This window comes from Struthio camelus, chromosome 25 (genome assembly GCF_040807025.1).
Source record: "Struthio camelus isolate bStrCam1 chromosome 25, bStrCam1.hap1, whole genome shotgun sequence".
Classification (NCBI taxonomy): domain Eukaryota; kingdom Metazoa; phylum Chordata; class Aves; order Struthioniformes; family Struthionidae; genus Struthio; species Struthio camelus.
Genome location: NC_090966.1, coordinates 4335962 through 4358099, shown reverse-complemented (window position 1 = coordinate 4358099; position 22138 = coordinate 4335962). Strand labels below are relative to the sequence as shown.

Genomic DNA, 22138 nt, shown 5'->3' with positions numbered 1-22138 from the left:
AACCTCTTTGGTTTTAATTTACGGTGTCATTCCAGTCTGCAAAGAAGCTGGAGGCTCAAACGCAAAGCTTACACTTTGCATGCAGGAGTGAGAGCGCGGCCTCTTGACTTGCCAGGGCAAGAATATCACAACTCGCAGGGCCCCCAGCCTCTGCTACAGATTTTCTCTGCAAGTTGGGGCAGGTCCCCCTGCTCGGTTCTACTGCTCGGTTCCTATCTGTAACAGCACGTTCCTCTGCCAGCGCAAATGCCATGGAGGTGATGGCAAGGGCAAACACAGTGTACTCTCTCATTCTGTCACCACAGTCCTTTAACAGGTTAAAACACAGATAATACTTTAAAGGCATGAGATGCCCAGATGCCCTCTAATGGAAGCTATAGAAATACCACAGACACAGAAGCTAAAAGCTAATCTTGCATCTACAAACAGCTCATGTTGCTGCTTATGAGCATTTGTATGCAGCAGTGGGAATTAAAAGCAGCTGTTACCCAGTCACTGAACGGAGTTGAGCAAGTGGCAACTGAAGTCAACTCCATTGAAGCAAAATATTTTGAATTTCTAGTCATAAGGCTCAGAGCAAGGACATTTGAATAAAGGACAAATCAACGAAAAGCATTATCTACTCCCAGGCACTCTGCTGAGAGGAGGGCTGAATTATCTGTCATGAATTATTTACCACTTCTGGGAGAATATGGTGATCTTTTGCAGGTAGGTAGAAGGAGAGAGCCACCGGCTTGCATTGCACAAGCCCTCCTGCTCTACATGCAACTTTTCGACGTAAGCAATATACTTGTGGCTTTTACACTGGTTGCTGCAAGTTGGATGGGCTGCATGCCTGAGAAAGGCCTGGTTTTAAGGAAGAGGTAGTATCTTTTACTAGCTCAAGAGCTTCAAGATCTTGGTACTTCAGCAGGTACCAAAAACCTTGATTTTTTCAGTGATACTAGTTGGGCTAAGAAAAGGTGCTTTCAGGTTAGACAGCAGGTGAGTCCCCATGAACAGAGGGTCTGTGGATGCAACCTCTCCCTCATGCCCTCTTTGCTCTACCAAAGCCTACCTAGATCTAGCAGCGAGACATGCCCAAACTGCAGTCCAGCTCCTGGCCCACACTGAGGGTGATGAATAAAGACCGTTACCTCCAAGTTTGAACTCCTGCCTCAAGCACAGGGGTCATAAAACCAGCCTTGTTTCCCTTTTCGAGGGAACATCTTGCCACGTCTGATCACTGGTGGCCCTGATCTCCTCTGTCTAACGTTTCACTGACTAGTCGAAAGCCAAAACACAGATAACTTAAGAGGGGAGGGAATAAAATTTAATGAGCCAAATGTCACAGGGGAAAACTTGAAAGAATAAGGTTTAAAACCAAGGGTCAGATGTGTATCCCTTTATATATTGAGGATCAGGCACACAAGTATGGAGGCAAACTCCTCGCTGCGGCTCATGAAACACCACTGCAGACTCAGGCCATCCAGGGAAGAAGGGATACAGACAGAGGAATCTCGCTGTTTGTGTTGCTCAAGTGGATTCAAACGCTTCCAAAAACCTGGGAGACGAGAATGAGAGGGCTTAATGCAATGAATCTTTGAAATGACAGAGCTGCTTCTCAGACGAACCCAAAATGTCAATAGCCGTCCTTCCATGCCTTTAAAAATCAGTGCTTCCTGCAAATAGTTTCATGTAGACTTAAACCTCCCCAGCAGCATTTGCCACTTAAACGCTTACATTGCTGAGCTGATGAACAGGAACCAGAGAGAAATAGATTAAAAGCAAGATAAGAAGGTGCTGAACATTCAAAAGTTCAGACTTCTGTCTGCCTCTGTTTTAACCTTCTGATGTTTGAAGAGATTTGTAGAGGAAAAGATATTTTTAAATGTTTAATTTGTGTATTTAACAGTATCTGAAGGTCAGATCTTTTTTCTTTTTCTTTCTTTTTTTTCTTTTTTTTTTTGCTTGCGGCCTTCTTTCACACAGCTGAGGAGAGGAAAAATGTTTAAGAAACAGATACTGAAACCAGAAGAAACTGGTGGGAGAGACTGGGAACAGCTGGAACAGCTCTTGTTAATTTGGATTTTCTTTTAAATTGTCTAGATTTTGAAGGCATAGTTTATACTGAAAGAAACTTGTTTCTCTGGTTTCCTCATGCAGACTTAGAGGAATGCAAAAAGGTTAACAAGCATAAATGGTGTGTTTGAGATATTCTTTTTAATGTTAATGCTAATAGGAATTTTGATATTTCTTAAGTATTGGCACAATTGGCTCCTTATTCAGTTCTTAATGTTGTCTTAGCATCAAGTCATCCATTTCTGCGGGTTTTAAAATATTTAGCTCCAGCGGTGTCTGTTTGATGACCGCCTTAGCTCCAGGAGGATTAGAAAATGTATCACTCTAAAACACATAAACCTCGTTCGTTTGAAGCAGAGACTGGCCACACTTCCTACATCACAACTGACAGTCACAGGGCTGGTCAGGACACATTTCAAACGGCACGAGCTACAAATGCAGTTCATTTTCGTGAACATTTCGTGCTTTCAGAGCTGGGGTTATTACTGTAGTATTATTCCACTTGCAGGGTTAGGTTTTGGGTTTTCTGTCCCTAACAGTTATAGCCAGTATTACCAATTTCAGCATAAACAGTGCGAGAGCCCGACTCACCTGAAGTCCCTTGTTTCAGCCAGACATGATATGCTTGACAAAAGCTAAGGAGAAAACGAGAAACGTGTGAGATGTCAGAGCATGCGCTAAAGCCTCAGGCATCTCAGCCTGGGGCTGGAAGGGGCTCGGAGCTGTGGCCGGCGGGCAGCGAAGCAGAGTGACGCTCTGCTGGGACTGACTTTTCTCCTGTTCACACCTTCCGCCTGCCATCCCAAACCCCTTCAGACAGATACCAAACCCCGCTTGCAGACAAGCCAGCATTGCTACTCCCAGTTTTCTGAGGCCAAGGGAAGCGGATACTCTCTTTTCCTCAATGCTCACCCATTTTAGGGGTTCCCAGATTTAACCCTTCAAGCCTGATTTTCACCCTCTTATAGCTGGGAACGCTCTGGGACGCCGAGTGTTCCCAGTTATCCTCTGCTGTGAAAAATGCTGGCTTTGTTGATTTTTGATAGCTTACAACAAAATAGTGCCCAAACTGGGGATAAAACAGTCTTGAAACCCCTGGAAACATGCTCTCCTCAGCAGTTTTTACTGGAAGTCGCTGGCACAACTGACTTGTTTCCACCCCAGATGCAATGCCTCAGAGTTGTCCTTTGGAGGATGGTCCACGCTTCCCTCTCAGATGGTCCACAATTTCCTCTCAGAAGACGTATTTCACACCTGAAGCCAGGACCACCGTGCCCGAGATGGCCCTGATAGGATTCTGTTGCTCCTACCTTCATAGTTGATACAGCCGTTGGCATCTTCTTGCCCTGCCATGAGCTGCTCCACCTCATTTTCTGTCATCTTCTCCCCTGGAGGCAGAGGATGGAGAGGTGAGGGGAAGGGCTCTCACCCTGCCTGGACCCTCCTGTCCTTCCAGAGAGCCAAAGCCACCAGAGGAAGGAAAAGGGAGTTAAACCGGAGCTGTGTGCCAATGCACTATGGACTAAGGAGTGCTGGTGGGAGGCTGAGGAGAGAGGGCCAAGGTGCAACTGCTGTCTGATAGCTGAGGACAACCTGGAGACTGCAGCCCACTTGGGTCACATACAAAGCTGCAGCTTAAGATGGGAAAGGCCACATATTCGGGGGCACTCCTAGGAGAGCCCAGAGTGGCAGAGTTGGAAGCGGTAAAAGGGTCTGTCCAACACACGAGACCAGCCAACTAACCCAAGCCATTTGTGGCGCTCTGCCTGAGAAGAGCTAGCGGTGGCCTCTGCTCTGCTCCCTGACTGTCCTATCAGCTCCCCTAATCACAGCTCCCTCCCCATGTAGCCTGTCCCCAGGTGCCCAGGGCCAACCCATACCCAGCGTAGCCAGCACATGGCGTAGCTCTGCCCCCATGACCATGCCGTTGCCCTCCTTGTCAAAGACACGCAGCCCTTCCACAAAGTCCTCAAAGGTGCCCTGCTCCTTGTTGCGGGCGATGTGCTGCAATATGGGGACGAAGGTCTCAAAGTCCAGCATCTTTGTGTTCATTTCTGAAAGAGAAGGAGGAAATGGGGTCATGTTAAACCTCTACCTCACCCTTCCTGCCAAGACTTATTCCAGCTACAGATGGGGGGGGAGGGGGCACAGCTCCCTTTCTCCTGGGATGCAGCAAGCAACCCTCTGACCACCACTTGGGAGGACCTGAAAACCTGGCTACTACTCACCCACGAGCGTGATCCTGGGCACTGCCCAGTCCCAGGTCCTGCAATTTTAAGTTCCTATTTAGTTTTCAGTTTCTGGAGTCAAGAGATTTTCCTTTTCTTTATATTGGTTTATTCTTGGTATAATTTCTAGTCCAAAGGGCTGAAGACACAAGCCTGAGGCTAGCAAACAGAAGGCAAATGGAAATCATCCAGAGTGGGTTATAAAAAATGTAGATTTTAAAGTCTCAGATGGCTTCTGAGAGCTTGAGATGGCTATAGAGGCATGGGGGAAACCACATGGCTTCTTGCCATCTGGAATTCAAGCATGTTCTCAGCAAAGGGCTGAGGCTTTTTTCTGTATTAGAGCCTCTGATCTTCAGGCTGTAGCACAAGAATTTGCTCTTTGCTTTGACTACAGCAGACACAGTCCTTGGGCTACAGCACAGGGAGCGAGGCTGCAGCCGAGTCCGTGTGGTGGGGTTACAATGGGCTTCACCAGCTCAAGATCTGGCCCACTGGTGTCAATTGGTGACACTGCCAGTGGAGGGCAGCCTATCCTTTGCAGGTTGGGCATGGTACCTGGAGGGGGCATGAAGGAATTATGCAGGAATGAGCCTCTCTGCATCATTTCCCTTCAAATTCTTTCATCTAACAAAGGATGGGAGGCATAATCCTGTACTTGCTGGGAAGGACACTGATGGCTTGGCTCACCCTCTCCCCATTGCCCCAGTTGCTGTTACCTTCTGGTTTGGGTTTGCCTAGCACCTTCAGCACCTCTGCGTTGGTTGGGTTATGACCGAGCGCCCGTAGGACATCTCCGCACTGCGCATAGGTGATCTGCATGGCTCCCGTAGGTGTCCGGTCAAACAGGCTGAAGGCTTCTTTGAACTCTGCAGAGATGAAGAGCTTGGCTGTCCCCTGCCCACACCGGCCCCACTTCCCACCCTGCCAGGAGCTACTCCTGGATGGCGGGCCAGGAAGGGAGGGACAACCAAGCAGTGGGTGCCTTCTGCACCCATCACTGCTGCCCAGGGCATGCAGACCTGTACTGGCTTGAGCAATAGGAGGCAACTAGCCTCAAAGGCTTGCCAAATTCCTTTGACTAGTCACCAGCTCCACAAACAGGTTTTGTCACCTGTACGGAACTGGCTGGATGAATCCTCCTGGGATTGTGCTTGCAGCACTGACTGCAGGTGCAGCATACCATCTCTGTGGCAGAAAAATCCCCTTTCTTCTTCCATTATTGCACCTAGGCCTCCTGGAGGCCCCACAGCCCTCCCTCTGCATCCCCATCTGCTCTGCCTGAGCCTGCGAGGGACCAGGTTAGCGCTGCTCCCAGGCATGCTGCTCGGTCTCTAGCCTGCAGACGGCCTCCCCCCATAGCTCCTGGCCTTAGCAATCACCTTCCTCTTCTCTATACCCTTCCCTGGGCTGCATCCTCCCAGCCCCTCACAGGCAGACACCACATGACATTGCTCCCATTTGAGGAAGAGCGATCGTGTCCTCCTCAGCCTTGTGGACTGTGTCTTCTGCCAGCCATGCTTGAAAAGACACGAGAGATTCATTTCCATGCTTTCTCCCATAAATTGCTATCAGCCCACTGAGTGTTTCCTTTTACCTGGAGGAAGGGGGCCTACATCTGGAACAATTAGGATCTCTTTCCTCTTGTATGTGATGCTTTTCAGCTTCCTGGCCTGCTGCAGGATTTGGTCTTTAACCCTGATGTTGGCCACACGAACAATCACGCTCCTGCACTGCTCAAAGCCTTGTCTCTGCCTCCTGTTTCCCACCCGGAAGGCCCTTTCCACTACAACAGGCTCCTCCCTCAAGTCGAGGTGCAAGACATGGGGCAACCATTGCTCCAGGAAGCCCACCAGATCCTTGCCCTCCTCCCCCTCTGGTAAGCCAAGGATCCTGAGGCTGGAGGATGGGGCCTGTCTCTCCAGCTGCTCCACACGAGTAGTGAGACAGCGGTTTTCATGCATCAGATGCTCCAAGGCCTGCACACATTTTTGTGTTTCCTCCTTCTGCTTCTGGATCAGTGAGTTTGTCTGAGCAGTTGACTTGTCCAAGCTGGTAATCAGCCCTTCCAGCGTGTACATGCGCATGCTCAGAGCTGTGAGTTTACTGTCCATGGCACTAATGAATTCCAGGTTCTCGCCCATTTTCTTCATGATGTCTTGCAGTAGCTCCCTCAAAGAGGTGCAGCTGCCCTTCCCGCTGTCGGGCAGGCTCAGATGATCACGGCCTCCACGTGATGATGGAGACATAAAGATCCAGTGGGCATCGCCTTGGGTTTTATGGGAATCCTCGCCGTGGGCTTTGGGCATGCTCCATTTGCTACTTGGCATCTTCATATCTCCTTGCTGTGCCTTGCCATCCCGTGGCTCTGCACCCACGACACCCTTGGCTTGGACCTCTGTGTCCCTGTAGTCCTGCCAGCAGGAAGTTTTATGCTGATCTCAGTCCACCCATCACCCTCTGGCCTGACCTCACAATGGTTGTGGGGGCACCCGGGGCGGACACCACCACCTGCAAGTCCCTGGGCCAAGGGCACTGCTCTGAGGGCACCCCATGGTCTCTCCTTTTGCACCAGTCCCAAGGCCTGGCTGCCTGGCACCGAAGGAGCGCACGACGGAGCAGGGCCTGTGCCTGCATCCGGCTTTGTTATGTCCTCCATCCAACTCTAGGCAGCACTACAGCAAATGTCTGCTCAAAGTCAAGTCCACGCAGAAAGGCAAGAAGTACTGATGGTGCCACACTCTGGGACATTGCTGGGGGTTAAAATTAAATATCTTTGTATTTTAACTTGCATTTTTGATGGCTTGCTTCCCTTCTTTCGGACACTGGTGCGGGGGCCAAGCCTGCATGATACGGGCTCTCCTTCTCCCAGTATTCCCACCAGGAGCTATCCTTGGATCTTGTCCCATCTCTAGCCTGTACAGAGGCATTACAGCTGCCCACGGAGAGGGGAGAAAGCCTAAGTCCCCCTTTGGCAGGGGTCTGTCATTGCATTGCCGGGAGTTACTCATCCAGCATGAATCCCAGGCTTTGAACCAGGCTGCATTCTCACCAGGAATGGAAAATACCTTTTCTTTTTTTGCTAAGATCTGAAGCTGGGGTTATCCTTTTCCACTGGGTGGCATCCTCAGTGCAGAGAAGGAGCCGGGATCCGTTCATTCCTCCTGACCCTCCCAGCCTTTCAATGACAGCTAAATTCCTGCGCTGGGTCTCGTTCTCCTCCGGCGTTACTCCTATTTCCACCTCCCCTCCTGCCTCCTCCCTTCCCTCCGGTGTCCACCCAGCCACCCAGCCCCGTGCCCTGCTCTCTGCTCTGCTCCTGCTGGTCGGCCTCCTTTTCACTGGCAAACTCGGAGCGCTCTTTCCCATCTCCTTAACTGCCCGGTCCCAGCAGGGAATATGACTTTCTGATTTCATGTGTCCCTTCTGGCTGCTGTGAAATGTCACCAGCCCCGTCCTGGAGGAAGAGCATTCTGCATTGGGCAGAGCGTGGGGAACAGGGTGCCGGGACCCTGCTGGGCTTTCCCTAAGGAGGGGGTTTGATCCCTGGGGCCTCAGCAGTCAAGTCTGCTGGGAAAAACAAAAAAATAAAGGGAGTCCCCTTTTCTAATGCCATCTTCTGGGAGGAAGTGAGGTTTGCGCTTACCTTCAATCTGCTCCACAGTGAATTCGACCTGTCGGGACAAGAGAACAGAGGCGGGCATAAAGAGCGTGTTGCTGCCAAGGGGGTAGGTATATCGCCGCTGGGTGATGCCGCGATGCTAAACCACGTGCCTGGGAAAGAAAAGGCTCCCCTCTATGCTTGACATTCCCCCTGCTGAGACCCCAGCAGCCTGTTCAAGGTGGGCGGCTGTGGCCATATCCAGCCACAGCAGGAGTGGGAACACTCCTTCCTGGGGAAAGCACGGCCAGCAGGAGCAAGTCCCTGCAGCGGTGCAGCAGGCACAGGGGTGGCAGGCAGCTGGGATGCTCAGAGTGCAGCCCAGGCTATTCTGGATGGAAAGGATGTTGATTCAAGGCTTGATCCCTAAAGGCAGGGTTCAAGTGGTTGAACAGCTTCCACGCTGAGCCCTGCTATTAATAACTCTCCTGCCACAACTCTGGCTTAAAAATGTAACTATATCCTGGGGAGCTAAGGAAAAAAATGAGCTCCCGTTGCAAAGCAAGAGACACTTGGGGAAAAAGATGCTCTCATGTGGAGGAGACAACGCAGGTGGCAAACAGTTTGGGAGGAAGACAGCTGGCAGCAGAAAAACTTTTTAATGCTCTCCGAGCGAGTGGTTGGGGCCCCCACATGGCATCTCAGGCAGGAGCCAAGGAGCCAAGGGATGTTTAACTCCAAGACTGTTGTATGCTGTGGCACGCTGGCAGAGCAAGTTTCTTCCTGAACAGGAGTTATCATCAATTGCATTTACTTGCGCAATTCACCTCAGACTCCAAGGTTTAGGACTCTCAAGATTATTCTAATTTAAGCCTGGCTGGTGGCTAATACTAGCAGAGGGATTGACTAGAGAGCTGGGAATCTCCTACAGACACCAACCTGCCGGGGTGAGCACCTCGAGCAGCCTGGATGGGGCAGGCGGAGAGGGGCAGGCAGCAAAAAGCAGCCTGCAAAAGCTGCAAAGAGCAGTTCTGGGCTGAGCTTTCCTCGGTAATTGGAAGATGCTGCGGAGGCAGCCTGGGAGATGAGCTAAATGTGTATGGTGGTTTCATCTTCCGCGGCTGCTCCGTCTGCAAGTGGGAGAGAGCATCTTCACGTGTGGGATTCAGGAGCCAGCAGAGAGAGGACAGATTTAGCAGTTTGCTTCGATCAGTGCTGTGCAGGGTCGGGTGGGGGAATATTAAACCCTCCCCCCCCCCCAGCAAGGGGAACATCAAATCTCAGCTCGCAGCCCCAGCTCTTGGTTGGGACAGCAGCCTGGCTAACGCTGTCTGCATGGCGCGTGGGATTGACCATGCCGGGCAGATCACATATAAGAAAAGGACAGGGCTGTCTTAATTCCTCACTCACCTTCACACTCTTGGGATCGAAGGCCGGCTCTTTGGGTGGCTCCGGGGCCGGGGCTGGAGCCGGTTTGGCTGCTTCCTTCTTCGGGTCAGGTTTCTTGGGGGGCATCGCGCTGGGTCTTTGCAAAAGTGCAGGGATGAGTCCTCACGCCCCCCCAGGCGAAGCAACCAACGGGAGAGACAAAAGGCAAAGCCTGCTCCTTCTCTTATATACAGAGCCCTGTCCTCACCCCGGAGGGGCTGGCCAGCTGCTGGAGCAACTGCTACTTACTATAAAAGGAAGAAAACGCTGGCGAGAGGGGCCCCAACTTGACAATTGCCCATTGTCATCGGCTCCCGGCGCAGGGATGCCACCGGCCACCCCCCCCAGACGAAAGGGGGGGGATGCCTCCTCCCCACCCCAGCACCTGCGCCGGGTGGGTTGCATGGGGGCCGCTTGCTAAAAGATCATTGAAAACCTAAACGCTAATGGCCCGGAGTGCCTGGCGAGAAAATAGCAACGCGGCGGCTGATAAACCTGCCGCGATACCCACGGGAAAAAGCAGGTCTGTTTTTAGGCAGGGCTGCAAGCGCGAATGGTGCGGATTCCTTGGCAGACCAGGAGCTCTGTGGACCATCGCCTTGGCCTCGTGCTCAGGCCGTCCTTCGCCCCGGCCTCTCCTCCGGCCTGCGCGAGGCAGACTGCCGCGGACGGGCTGAGCTCTTCCCGGGACCCTGGGAAAGAGGTTGGCAGGGCTGCAGGCTGTGCACGACTGCTGCGGAGGCGGCTCTGGGCTATAAGGAGGGCAAAGATGCCCTGGTTGGAGCTCTATACGTGGCCCGTCAGGATGGCTCACGAGGATCACGCAACCGATGGTTAAAGGTAGTCCTTTAATTCATCACCTGGGGATACTTTACGGCCCTGTGCCAGCGTGGGATTTCACCTCGCCTCCCCGCCGGGAGCTGGGCAGGCGCCGGGTGGGACACGCTCCCGCTGCTGCTTCCACCCTCCTCTCCCATCTGTTTTAAGACCCTTGGGCGAGACCGCTGAATCATGAAATCGGTTAAGAGAAATAATCAAGAGAACGGTTGAAATCACAAGGTTGTAAAAGACTGACGGTCTTTTGTGTTGTCTCCTGCCATTGGAGCTGTCAGGGAATGTCCCAGCCATCTCTGAAAGTGCTTGAGAGCAGTAAAAAAAAAAAAAAAATCACTGAAAATGGAAAAAAGAACCAAATGGAAAGAGAATTTTAGGAAATCACATGGTCCCTGGAGCTGGGACCTAAAGTAAACCTGCAAGTAATGTGATTATAAACATAGCAATTGGCTAACCTGAAATCTAGCTGCCTTGGAAGCTGCTGGGCTCCTACAAGAAGCGATGGTCATTACGCAGCCATTAAAGCAGCTCCGTCGCTCCCAGCTCCATTTCTACTCACCCAACCAAATATTTCGCTTTATCCCACTTTTGATCAACCGAGGCAAGTACGTTTGGAGGCGGAGGTGTCTGAAAATAAAGCGCGAAATAACGCAGCTTTCTTTCTCAAATTTTCAGTAGTGCAGGAAGCCTCGAACCCATCAAGCCTGGGGCTGGATGCGACCCCCCCCCCTTCCCCGCCACCAGCTTGGCTGGACGTCGCTCGCCCTCAGTTCGCACTTGGAGGGGGCCTGAGAGCTGATTTCTGTTAATCGAGCTAAAAGAGGGGAAAAAAGAAAAAAAAAAAACCCCATCTTCAGCTTGCAGAGCTTGCGCTCTGCTGTCGAGACGCTGCGAGGGCTCGTTTGTCCGGCCAGCGTCTGCTGAAATCGTATTGCAGAGTCGGGCACGAGCCGCTGGGTGGGACACGACCCTGCGAGATGCTTGCAGTACTGGTGCCAGAGCTACGAGGTACCCGGCGCTGGCAGGGCTCTGCTGCTGTGCTCCGGGCCATTATATTTGTACATACTTGTATGTACGTATGTATGTATATATGTACATATGTACATATGTATGTGTATGTGTATGTATATGTATATGCACACACACACACACACAGAAAGTTGCATGTGCATTTTTTTTTATATATATATATGTGTGTGCATATGTAAATGCAAACAAAATGCAGCTATATTTGCATTTCGGAGCGGCTCTAATCCTGCAGTTTCAGCTCCGCTTTGCGGCTCGGACTGCCATAAGGACTCCCCCCGCGGCTTCCAGGGACGCGCGGCCGGTCGAGGGGGCTCTTCGGCAGTGGCCGCGAAGCTCCTCGGCTTGGTGACATCTGTCTCAAATGATCTGATCTCAAAATGAAGGGTTGAGGGAAGAGGCGAGCGCGACCGGAGAGATCGCCGGGTGTGAATAAATAACAAACCTACAAGACCCCCCCCCTCCAATTCTTCTCAAAAGGCAGGAAACTAGCCCAGGGCTTAAACGCCGAGCTCTCCGATAGCTTCTCACCGACGGGCGCAGGAGGTGTCGCCGGGGCAGCTCCGCGCCCCGAGCCCCCGCGGCGGAGCTGGGTTGGGGGGTTCGTGCGGGAGCCGCGGCAAACAGCTCGGCAATTTGCTCCCGGCTGTTAGCTCGTGATTGCTAGCGCGGCTTTGGGGAGGGCTTGAATGATGGGGCCGGGTGGGCGGCGATCGGCGCAATCGCTTTCCCGATCTTTGCTCAAGAATTGAGCGAAAAAAAAAAAAACCCCAACAACAACAACAACAAACCCCCCCAAAAAACCCAACATCTTGCAAACTCACATTCCGGGTCAGATTTTTGTCTGCCACGGGAATCAAATCGCCCCCGAGCTTGGCTGCCGCCCCCTCCGCCATCGCGCCTTCATCCGGCGTCGCCGTGCCCGCGCCGCGGGGTTCAGCGCCAGCTCCCCGCTCCCGAAACAGCCTCGCCTCCCCTCCGGCCCTGCCGCAAAACCGCTAGCCCTGCCGTTCATCTACTTATCCCTCCTTCTGCCCGAAACCTCTGCGCCGTGTCCCCTTAGCTGGTATCGGCCCCGGCCGTGACCCGGCGTAAACTGAGCCGGGCAGATGGGCAGCTGCCAAAGATGCCCCCGACCCCGCCGGGATTTATAGCTGCCCGCTCGGGGGGGGTCCATGTCCCCGGAGCTGCCGGAGGGGTAAAGAGTGCTGCTAACCGCCCCCCCCCATCACCCCAGCAGACGGTTAAACGCAATTAGGCAGCGACATCCTTTAGCAAACGCAGCGGCCCAACCCCAAAGCGCATCCCTAGCGGGGAACGGGCACGTCCCTCCGTCCCACGCTTCAGCTGCCTCCCGAGAGAAGGAAAAGGGTTAAACCGGCACCTGCCTGAAAGACATCCCCTCTCCGGGAGCATCCCTCCGCTCGGCATAAGAGCGCCCAGCCTCTGCCTCTGCGACCTGCCGGCGCTGGATGTGCCCCGTCCCGCTGCAGGGCAGCGAGCGGCCCGGCAGCGGCGGGCTGGCCCGGTGCTGGGAGAAGCCGGCCGGCATCAAAGAAATGATGCACCGGGTGCTGGGAGAAGTTTCGGAGAGGAGATGAGGAATCTGCCGTGAGCGAAGAGGATTTTCGCACGGAGGGCTAAGCCGATAAAGCTCTGCCGCGGCCGGCTGAGCGGCCACAAGGAGCCGCGGGAAGCAAGCGAGACAAAAGCATCCGAACGGGAGCTTCGGAGAAACCCACCCCCCACCCCAGCCCCGGGGGTCGGCTAATCCCACCCGCGGCTCCCGGACGTGCTGCTCGTTTCAGCGGGACCCGCTCGGGCGCTCGCCGGGACGGGCTGCGCCCTGGCATCGCCCGGGCACCCGCCGGGACCTCGCTCCCGGAGGATGCTCGGTCCAGCCGCGCGCACCGAGTCGCCCCCGTAGCCCGTGGGTTCCCCCCGTTGCGGGCGACGGTCCCGGCCGGCTGCTCCCAGGCGAAGGCTTCGCTTCGCCCCCCTCTCCGGCCCTGAGATCTCGTGCTCAAGCCGAGCCGCGCGCCCGGACCATGGAGGCGTCGGGGCCCGCGGGAGGCGTCGTGGCCGCCCTCCTCTGCTGCTGCCTCCTCACCTCCGTCTGGGCTCTGGTAAGTCCCCGCACCCACGCGCGCCCCTTGGCTCCCTCCGTCCGAAATCCTTCTTGGCTCTGTGCGAGGCAGAGCCCGGCCGCCGGCGGAAGGGACCTGCAGACGTGCGGGCAGCCCAGTTACGGGCGCCCGCGGCACGGCCGGGCGCCCGCGGCAGGGGCTCGGCGCCCGCCGGCGGAGGCAGAGCCCAAAGCCCGCCACGTTTCGCGGCGCGGCCGGCCGTTTTTGTAAACCTCGGCGTCCAACCGGAGAAACCGTCCCGAATAGCGGACGGTTCGGAGGGAACGGGCCGACCCGGATGATATCCGGGCAGCGGCCGACGGCGAGGGCAGAGCTGGGAGCATCCTTCGCCGCCTTTGCCGAGGTCCCCCCGGGACCCTGATCCTGCCCCTCTCCCGCCGTTCCCTTCCCGCTCACCCCCAACCCATGCGATGGGGCTTTCTGCATTAGGGGCAATATTACCTCGCCGTAACAAGGCCGAATAGTTTCCGCCGCCGGTGTTGCAGCTCTGCCGAGACGCCCTGCTGCTCTAAGGTCTGCGTTACTGAGCCGCAGTCCCCGTTTTGAAGTACCAGGAGAAACAACACCTGGAGAGCTGGTGGGGGGGGGGGAAAGGGCCCGGAGACGGTGGTGACCTATTACTCGCTGTGTCTCAATATATTTTTCAAAAGATCATCTGCATACATGCAAGGAGCTGCTCGCTTTTAGCTGATGCCTGTGCCTTGCATGTGGTGAGTTTATGTCAGCACTCTGCAGCGAGCCCAGCTCTTTGCTCTTCTGGGTAAGGGCTGCTGTCTGACAGCCTGGTTGCAGACCGAAGTCAAGCCACGCGGTGACAGCGGGGTCGGCATGTCGGTGCTGTCTTGGCAGGTTGACCCCGATGACGTTCTCACCAAAGAAGAGCAGATTTATCTTCTGGTGGAAGCAAAGGAGAAATGCCAAAAAGACATAAAAGCTCAGCTGGAGAAAATCAAAGGTAGCGTCCTTCTCCTGCTCGCGGGTCACCAGCCTCGGGGAGCGTGGCAATGTGACAGGGAGTGCTGTCGCCCCTGACGGGGACAGTGGTGACATGTCCCTGGAACAGGACAGGGGGCTTTGCCTTAACTCCTGCATTGGTTTATGGCCAAGGAGATGCTCAGCTCCTGGTGGGCTGGAGGGTCCTGGCATGTGTTTGTACAGCGCCAGCACCGTGGCCACTCTGGGCATGATTAGATGCTCATCAAATCGTCTTCCCAATTTGCCACCAAAGACCGCATCATGCTGCCCCTGGAAACAGCCTGGTCTGCTGCACCTGAGCTCGTACCCCAGACTTTCCCAGAGAGCACTCGGAGGGGCCCTTCCACCTCCAGAAGGGAGCGGGATGTGGTGGGACATCCCCGGCCACTGCTCCACCCCCAGCTGTGCCGGGCCAGGGCATTGCGTTTTGGTCATGGGTCCTGGCCCTGGTTCAGCCCACGCTCAGGGAATCGAGGAGGTGTGACAAAGCCCGGTCAGGTCCCCTGGTGAGACATGTCTTTGCTCCTTGGCCAGATACCAGCTGCCTTCCGGAGTGGGACGGGATCATCTGCTGGCCTAAGGGCTCCCCCAGCCAGGAGGTGTCCGTGCCCTGCCCTGACTACATCTATGATTTCAACCATAAAGGTGAGTGATTGCACCCGGGTGGTCAGCCAGGGACTGGACTCGCCTGGGCTGCTCAGCTACCAGCATGGAGAAGGACAAAAAAAGCTCCTAGGAGCAGCATCTTCCACCAACATCCCCAGCCCCAGCTGGGGCCTTTGCTCCAGGGCCCCTTAGCCTTGGCGATCCCTGTTCATCCCTGTAACTGCAGGCTGAGATTTCTGGGGAAGCCCCATGAACACGGGCTCCTGTTCGCCCTGGCGTGCTGGTCTGGCACCTTCCGTGGTTTGCAGCTCCCAACAGCCAGGCCAGCAGCTCCCTGCTTTCTGGGAGCTGGGGACCAGTGAGGGAGGTTGGTGCCCCATCACAGTTGGTACCCTCTGGACCCCTGGGGTCTACAACCCTGGCTTACGGCAGTGGAAGAGGGTCGCAGGTGGGTTTCCTAAGGGTCCCACTGCTGTCCTGATGTCCATCTGTGCTCCCAGGTCACGCCTACAGGTACTGCAGCGCCTACGGGACCTGGGAGATGGCCCTCAGCATCAACAAGACCTGGGCCAACTATACTGAATGTGCCGTGCTCTTCTCCTCCGAGAGCCGGAGCCGCGAGAAGGTGACCTTGCTCTTTGGAGGGGCTGGGAAAAGGGGGGTGAGATGAGGAGCAGGGAACGTCCCTGCCTGGGACCAGGGGAGCGTGCACCAACGGGCAGGGGAATCACAGGGCGCAGGGCCTGCCGGCTGCCCTAGCCTCGCGCTGACCACCTTCGCCCTCCACATGTTGCCCTCTGCTCCCCAAAAAGCCCCTGCTCATGGAGGCAGAGCAGGGGCCTGGGCTGCAGAGGAGTCCTGGAGCTCACCCCATCTCTTCCAGGAGGTGTTTGACCGCCTGCACCTGATGTACACCATCGGCTACTCCATCTCCCTGGCCTCCCTCCTCGTCGCCGTGTGCATCCTCTTGTACTTCAAGTAAGAAGGAGCTGAACCCCATCTGATGCCCCGGGGGAGAACCTTATCCCCTTCTCCTGTGCTCACAGCACCCAGGGGTGGGGGCAGCCCCTTTGGGACTGGGGCAACCGGCCCCAAACCTCAGCATAAGGGTCAGACCGTTTCCCAAAGCCCCGAAACTCCCCCGTTTCTTTGATTCTTCTGTATGACCAACATGGCTCTCTAAGGGGGGGTCGAAACCCCACTTGACCCCAGATCTGGCTCCTGCACCCACGGCAGGACCGGCTCCTTGGAGGTAACTCTCTCTGGGTCCCTCCCAGCACCAGAGGCCACTCGTGGTCGCTCACATTTGTGACGAGCACGTTCGTCTCCCAGGCGCCTGCACTGCACACGCAACTACATTCACGTCCACCTCTTCGCTTCCTTCATCTGCCGGGCGGCGAGCATCTTCGTGAAGGACATGGTGCTCTACTCAGGAGCTCTGGCCAGCGAGCCGGAGAAGATGCAGGAGGATGATTTCAAAGCCGAGATGGTCTCCTCGCCGGGACAACGCAGCCACCTGGCAAGTGACGCCAAGCAGGATCAGAGGAGAAGGAGATTTAGGAGCCTGGGTGCAAGGAGATTCAGCTGGGACCCTCCAGGGTCAAGGCTTTGCCTCTTGGAAGAGCTGCAGCCTGGGGATGGGAGGGCTGCTGGGCCAGCTAAAGCCCTGCCCAGCTGCCCTGCGCCAAGAGTCACCAAAGCTGGGACAGAAATTAGAACCACAGAGGGACGGGGGCTCCCGAGTGTGGCGTGGGAAAGGTCTCCCTCGGGGCAGTGACAACGTCGATATGGGGCTCTGCTTTCGCAGAGATGACTGGGAGAGGGCAGCTGCTCTAGGCCTCATGCGGGGATATCCCAGATGAAAGCAAAACCTTTCACGCTTACTTTCGGGAGACGGCCTGATTTGGGCCACTCCTTGAGCACGTTTCTCCCCGGCCACAGGTCGGCTGCAAGGTGGTGGTGACTCTCTTCCTCTATTTTCTGGCCACCAACCACTACTGGATCCTGGTGGAAGGGCTCTACCTGCACAGCCTGATCTTCATGGCCTTCCTCTCTAACGACAACTACCTGTGGGTCCTCATCATCATCGGCTGGGGTGAGCACGGGCCCCCAACCCAGCGCCGTGGCTGCCGAGCCCAGCGGCAGCTTGGGGATCGGCCGCGGGCGAGTGGCGCCGAGGGCCCAGTTGAGGGTGGCGGGATGCAAACCTGCTCCCAGGAACTGGGTCGCTCTGCAAACCTGATGCTTCAGCCGTGCTGCTTTCCATGTCTCCTGCCCCTCCAGGTCTCCCTGCCGTGTTCGTGTCTGTCTGGGCCAGCGTCAGGGCCTCCCTGGCGGATACACAGTACGTAGGTTCACTTTCTTCTCCAGCAGTCTTTCGAGGAGGGAAAGACTAGTTGCAAATATAAGTAAAAATCTGTAGACAGCAGAGCTTATGAAAATGAGAATTTTTCAAAAAGCTACCAAGACCAAGAGGAGTCAACAACTATACAGGGCTTGTTTGTAAAATTGTCAGTAATTGCGTACAATGATATTTTTGTTCTGCGTTTGGAAGGAAGCTGGATGCAGGTTTGCATCATAAAATAATCAGGAAAGGCTGCAAAGATGATGTTAAATAGCTTATTCTAACATTAAGCATTTTAAAATGAGATGAGCCATGTACTTTACAGCAGGATTTTTTTTTTTAAGAAGGGTGGGCCAGGAAGGTCTCAGGAAAGTTATTGCTAATTTAAAGCTGATTTGCTAAACCACAATGGTTATGGGTGTTTGTAACAAGGCCGCTATTGCGTCAAGGTTTAAACGGAATAAATACAGACCTTCTCCCCACTCAGAAATGAAGATGGGAAGGGTGGGAGGATGGGGAAAGGGATGATGGGCCAGTGGGGTGCAGGGAGCCATCAGCTGGCAATTTTCCTTACTAGTGATTTTGGGTTTCTCCAAAACGTTTCTTACTGCTCTCCTCAGATGCTGGGACCTCAGTGCTGGGAACATGAAGTGGATTTATCAGGTCCCCATCCTGGCTGCCATCGTGGTAAGAAGCCTTTGGCTGAATTTTGCCATCCTTGTCCGGGAAATGGGACCGCTAGAGACCCAGGCCGTTGGCTGGGGGTTGCTGTGGCCGTGTCCCCCGGGCAGGCGCAGCTGGCGGCAGGCAGCGAAACCATCACGGGTGTCTGCCGGCAGGTCAACTTCTTCCTCTTCCTTAACATTGTGCGGGTGCTGGCCTCCAAGCTCTGGGAGACAAACACGGGGAAGCTGGACCCCCGGCAGCAGTACCGGTGAGTTCAGGCCACCTCGAAAGCGGCCACCGGCCGGCTCCTTTTCTGCCCGTTTCGCTGAGATGGCTCCACACGGGCTCTCACCAGGGGCAAAGGCGTAGGAACGGCTGCGGGGGCGAGGGAGGGCGGTGGGATGCTGGTGACCAGCGCTTTGCCTGGTCCCTCCTCCAAGCTGGGCCCTTTCTTTGCAACCAGGATTTGCTTCCTGTGGCCTCCAGGCAACGTGCAGGATCCGCGCACGGGGAAGCTAAAGCGGCTGCCCTCTTTGCTAGGACGCTTAGCAAGAGGGCTGCAGGCGGAGCGGCGGGTCCCAGGCTAAGCTCGGAGGTGTTTCTCCTCGTAGGAAGCTGCTGAAGTCCACGCTGGTGTTGATGCCGCTTTTTGGAGTGCATTATGTGGTGTTCATGGCGATGCCCTACACTGAAGTCTCCGGGGTCCTGTGGCAAATTCAGATGCATTACGAGATGCTTTTTAACTCCTTTCAGGTATGTCAGCACGGGGCTGCCTCGGTGCACGCTCTGAGCAGTCCTCCTTCGGGGAGGCACGTTTCAGCGTCCCGGGCTCAGGACTCAAACTCCACATCTGTCTCTCTTGGCAGGGTTTCTTTGTGGCGTTTATCTACTGCTTTTGCAATGGGGAGGTAAGTTGGAAGGCCCACGTCTTGCAACGCGGTCCTGCCCTTGGTGGCTTCACGGGCAGGGTTTCCTCCTGCCCGTCCACGCAGTAACGCAGTGCCACAGAAGAAGAAGAAGAAGCCAGAGCCAGCAGAGCTCTGTGCCCTGGGCACATCTTCCCTTTGGCAAATCGGCAAATCTGCCAAATGCAGAGCAAGGGGTGGCCAGTGGGACCTGGGCACCTGCGTCCTAGCAGGCTGCGTGAGCTGCTCAGCTCCTTGCTCCAGCCCCTTCAGGGCCAGGCAAGTTAACCAGCAACCTCCAGGCTGGCGTGACCAAAGGGAGAGCTCAGACCTGTCCCCCTCAGTAGGGTTTGGGAGAAACGAATAGGAGCGAAACCCGTGGGGCAGAGCCGGGACGCTCGAGGGAAGCCTTGCGCCAGGTTCGGGCCGGCTGGGGACTCCGGCTGCCGTCTCTGCTCTCTCCTTCAGGTGCAGGCGGAGATTAAGAAAGCCCATTTCCGACGAAGCCTGGCGCTGGACTTCAAGCAGAAGGCGCGTGCCACCAGCACAGCGGGGAGCTGTTACTGCGGCGGGCTGGTCTCCCACGCCACCACGAGCTTCAGCGCGAGCCTGGCCGGGCGAGGGGCAGCGAGCACGCAGCAGCGCGGGCTGCTGCTTGCGGCCCGCCCCAGCCTGCCGGGCTACGTGCCCAGCTCCTTTGCCTCCGACAACTTTTTGCCTTGTCCGCCCCAGGAGATGAGCCAGAAAGCCTGCGGGGAAAACACAGTGGACTTAACAGGTCTAGATCGGAGTCACCCCAGCCTAAACAAAGAGCTGGAGACGATGCTGTGAAGGGAACAGCGTGTTTCCCATCAGGGCACCCAGCTGTGCCTGGAAGACACTGTTCCTCTCGCTTTGGGCTCCTTTCATGCTTGCGTGGAGAGCAGGAGAAGGGGATAGCAACTGAAACAACCCAATTCCCTTTGCCTCAAGGCCACCCATCGTGCTCAGCTTGCCAGTGCGCAAAGGGACCATGTGCTCTTGCTCCTTCTGGCACCTACCTGGCCTAAAAAAAAAAGAGCAGCCAGTTCAAAACCTCATCTCCATCCCTGCGCGGGTGATTGGCGTAAGCGATGTCTGTGCATGCAAAGCCTTGGACCAGGAAACAAGCCCCCAGGCTCCGTCTGACATACCTCGACGGTCCAGAAGGTGACTTCAGCCGCAGCGTATGCAAAGGCGATTCAACGATCCCCAGCCCTCAAGTGCGACTGCCCTGTTTAGCACCAGTCCCTGCCTTGTACAGCCCGGGGCCAGCAGAAACGAATCGTGCCCACAGAGCTATTCGGCAGCTCGCCCTGCCTTTACTTGCACCCTTCTGCAGTTCACAGACACGGCGAAACCCAAAACGCAACACTCGGCCGTGAGCGGGGGCTGCGCGCGACGGGGATATCACGGGCTCTGGGGGGAGGCTGGGCTTTACAGCCTGGGAGCGGTGCAGCGAGATGGCTGCATCCCTCAAGCTTTACGGTGCAATTAGCCAGAAGCACACAGACCACAGCCTTGGCCCCACCATCTTTTTGCGGGCTAGAAAGTTAATAAAAGCCCGTCTGTAAGACTCGCTTCTGTCCCCAAACTCCATTATGGAGTCGGTGGTGTTGCGCGCAGCAATCAGTTACTGGAAGACAGCAGAGGGTGTGAACACCCGGAAACGCAGCCAGCTTCAGTTATCCGTGTCTACCCCTCCTTGCTACCAGGGGAAAAGGCAGCCCCAAGTCCCTCCTGCCCAGTCCAGTTCGCACACCCTGCCTGGGAAACCCACCCCAGCTGGGAAAGGACCTTGCCGAGGAGCTTACAGTGCCCGACCCAGAAGATTCGCTCAGTATCGCAGCCTTCCCCCAAGGGAGGGGAGAGTTACTACATCTTTGGGAGTGGTGGCACACGTGTCGGTTAAAAAAACACAAGAAGGTGGCAAGTAGCCTAAGAGGATTTTCTTTCCTACTTGCTCTAATGAGGTACATTCCCTCCAGGCAACAGTTTTGCCATAAAGATAGGCGATAGAGAACCTGGAAATAATTCTGGGCATCTACCAATCTTCCAGTGACATGCGAGGAGATAAACCGAGTCACAAGGATTAGAAAGCCCTGGAAGAACAGCCAGCCAGGTCAGCAGTGTCAGCGCAAGGAGGGGCACCACGATTCACATTCGTTAGTTAAATGACCTAGAAGACGATGCAGAGTCAGGCACATCCCCGTCGCCTCCCGCCCAAGCAGGAAAGCGCTGTGCGATGGGGAACAGGGCTCAGAGCGCGCCCGGGTGAGTGCAGGCTTTGCCCCCACCTCTAAGATAGGGGAGGAGAGGCAGCCACCGCCACACAGCCAGGAGCAGAAGCCCAGGGTTAGGCTTTACAAACCTGAGCTTCCCACAAGGGATTTGCTCAGCCGCTGTGGTCCTGTCTCCTTAGAAGAAAGGGGCATAGCCCGGCACTGCAAGGCGAGAGGGTCTCTTTCCGGGGAGCTGGCATGCTGCTCACACTGCTGCTTTGTTCTGCGGAGAAGGAATCAACCCTCTTATGTATCTAACGTGGGCCTGTGAACTGACATTTATAGCTCTCTGTCACTGATCACTATTTACTCGCTCAAGTCCCAGAGGCTACTGGTAGCTGGGAGAGGGGTGAGGAATTTCAATAGTCCTATCAAAAACAGCAAAGGGATGTGTTAAAAAAGGGGAGGAACCCCAACGTATGCCATATACAGGACCGGTTCCTGGTGGCAGCGAGCTGAGACCTAGGAAAGGAAGGAACAGCTGGCAGCTTTAGACTACGGAGCTATTTTTTGAGTCTGAAGCTCACAAATTTTTAGTTGTGCAGAGTGATAAACCCCAAGTGTGATAAGGAGAGGGGAACCCTAACAGCTGCTCCTAAACCCCTGCCACATCTGCCCTGAAACAAGAGATCATCTTTTCCTCAAGATTAGCTGTGCGAAGACTTCAGCATGCTTAGAATTTGGCAGAGCGAGAGCAGGACAGCTCAAACCAGCACAAAGAGGTTTTTAACCAGATTGTGATTTGATATTTCACTGGAACCTCTTCCAAAAGCCAGACTAGAGCTAGTTAGCGAGATGCCTGAAAAATCAAGCTGCTCGCTTAACTGAAAGCAGGACATGTGCAAGTCAGATCATGGGACGGTTGCCAAGGTCTCTTCCCAGCAGTACCAATGACTCCACGAAAGGCTGGCATGAGTGACATGTCCTGGGCTGCTTCCTTCTCCATTTATAAAATAGGAAAGGAAAAAAAAAATCTACTTCCCAGGAGCTGCTCTGGAAGCTAAAATAGGGTTTGCA

The 22138-nt window shown here is 55.1% G+C and overlaps 2 protein-coding genes across 4 annotated transcripts; one reads left to right on the top strand and one right to left on the bottom strand.

Moving 5' to 3' along the window:
• Positions 1–1291: 1291 nt before the first annotated feature.
• Positions 1292–12172, bottom strand: LOC104144782 (myosin light chain, embryonic). Of its 3 annotated transcripts, none has more exons than XM_009675963.2 (7): positions 9301–9571; positions 7936–7963; positions 5009–5158; positions 3942–4115; positions 3372–3449; positions 2653–2696; positions 1292–1543 (listed from the first exon to the last, which is right to left on the bottom strand). In XM_009675963.2, exons 1-6 carry the CDS (start codon positions 9403–9405, stop codon positions 2668–2670), a joined length of 564 nt encoding a protein of 187 aa, XP_009674258.1. In that variant the 5' UTR covers positions 9406–9571; the 3' UTR covers positions 1292–1543; positions 2653–2667. The 3 variants fall into 3 exon arrangements, with proteins under 3 accessions (XP_009674258.1, XP_068775171.1, XP_068775172.1); XM_068919071.1 differs by lacking the exon at positions 9301–9571 and adding an exon at positions 12003–12172 and having other exon boundaries at positions 1293–1543; XM_068919070.1 differs by lacking the exons at positions 7936–7963; positions 9301–9571 and adding an exon at positions 5887–6729.
• A 462-nt stretch (positions 12173–12634) lies between these two features.
• On the top strand, positions 12635–22071 carry LOC104144843 (parathyroid hormone/parathyroid hormone-related peptide receptor-like). The gene is made up of 13 exons (XM_068919066.1): positions 12635–13304; positions 14175–14280; positions 14835–14945; positions 15407–15531; positions 15790–15884; positions 16239–16425; positions 16848–17001; positions 17190–17250; positions 17871–17937; positions 18090–18184; positions 18528–18669; positions 18783–18824; positions 19290–22071. The coding sequence occupies exons 1-13, from the start codon at positions 13227–13229 to the stop codon at positions 19650–19652; spliced, it is 1626 nt and encodes a 541-aa protein (XP_068775167.1). The 5' UTR covers positions 12635–13226; the 3' UTR covers positions 19653–22071.
• Positions 22072–22138: the final 67 nt, after the last annotated feature.

Coding starts and splice junctions, on each gene's coding strand:
- LOC104144782 (XM_068919070.1), bottom strand. CDS start 6,625: ATGAAGATGCCAAGTAGCAAATGGAGCATGCCCAAAGCCCACGGCGAG. Junction 3,450..3,941: donor CCATGTGCTGGCTACGCTGG/GTATGGGTTGGC, acceptor CTCTGCCTCCAG/GGGAGAAGATGACAGAAAAT. Junction 2,697..3,371: donor CGGCTGTATCAACTATGAAG/GTAGGAGCAACA, acceptor TTTTCTCCTTAG/CTTTTGTCAAGCATATCATG.
- LOC104144843 (XM_068919066.1), top strand. CDS start 13,227: ATGGAGGCGTCGGGGCCCGCGGGAGGCGTCGTGGCCGCCCTCCTCTGC. Junction 14,946..15,406: donor CTATGATTTCAACCATAAAG/GTGAGTGATTGC, acceptor CTGTGCTCCCAG/GTCACGCCTACAGGTACTGC. Junction 15,532..15,789: donor AGAGCCGGAGCCGCGAGAAG/GTGACCTTGCTC, acceptor CATCTCTTCCAG/GAGGTGTTTGACCGCCTGCA.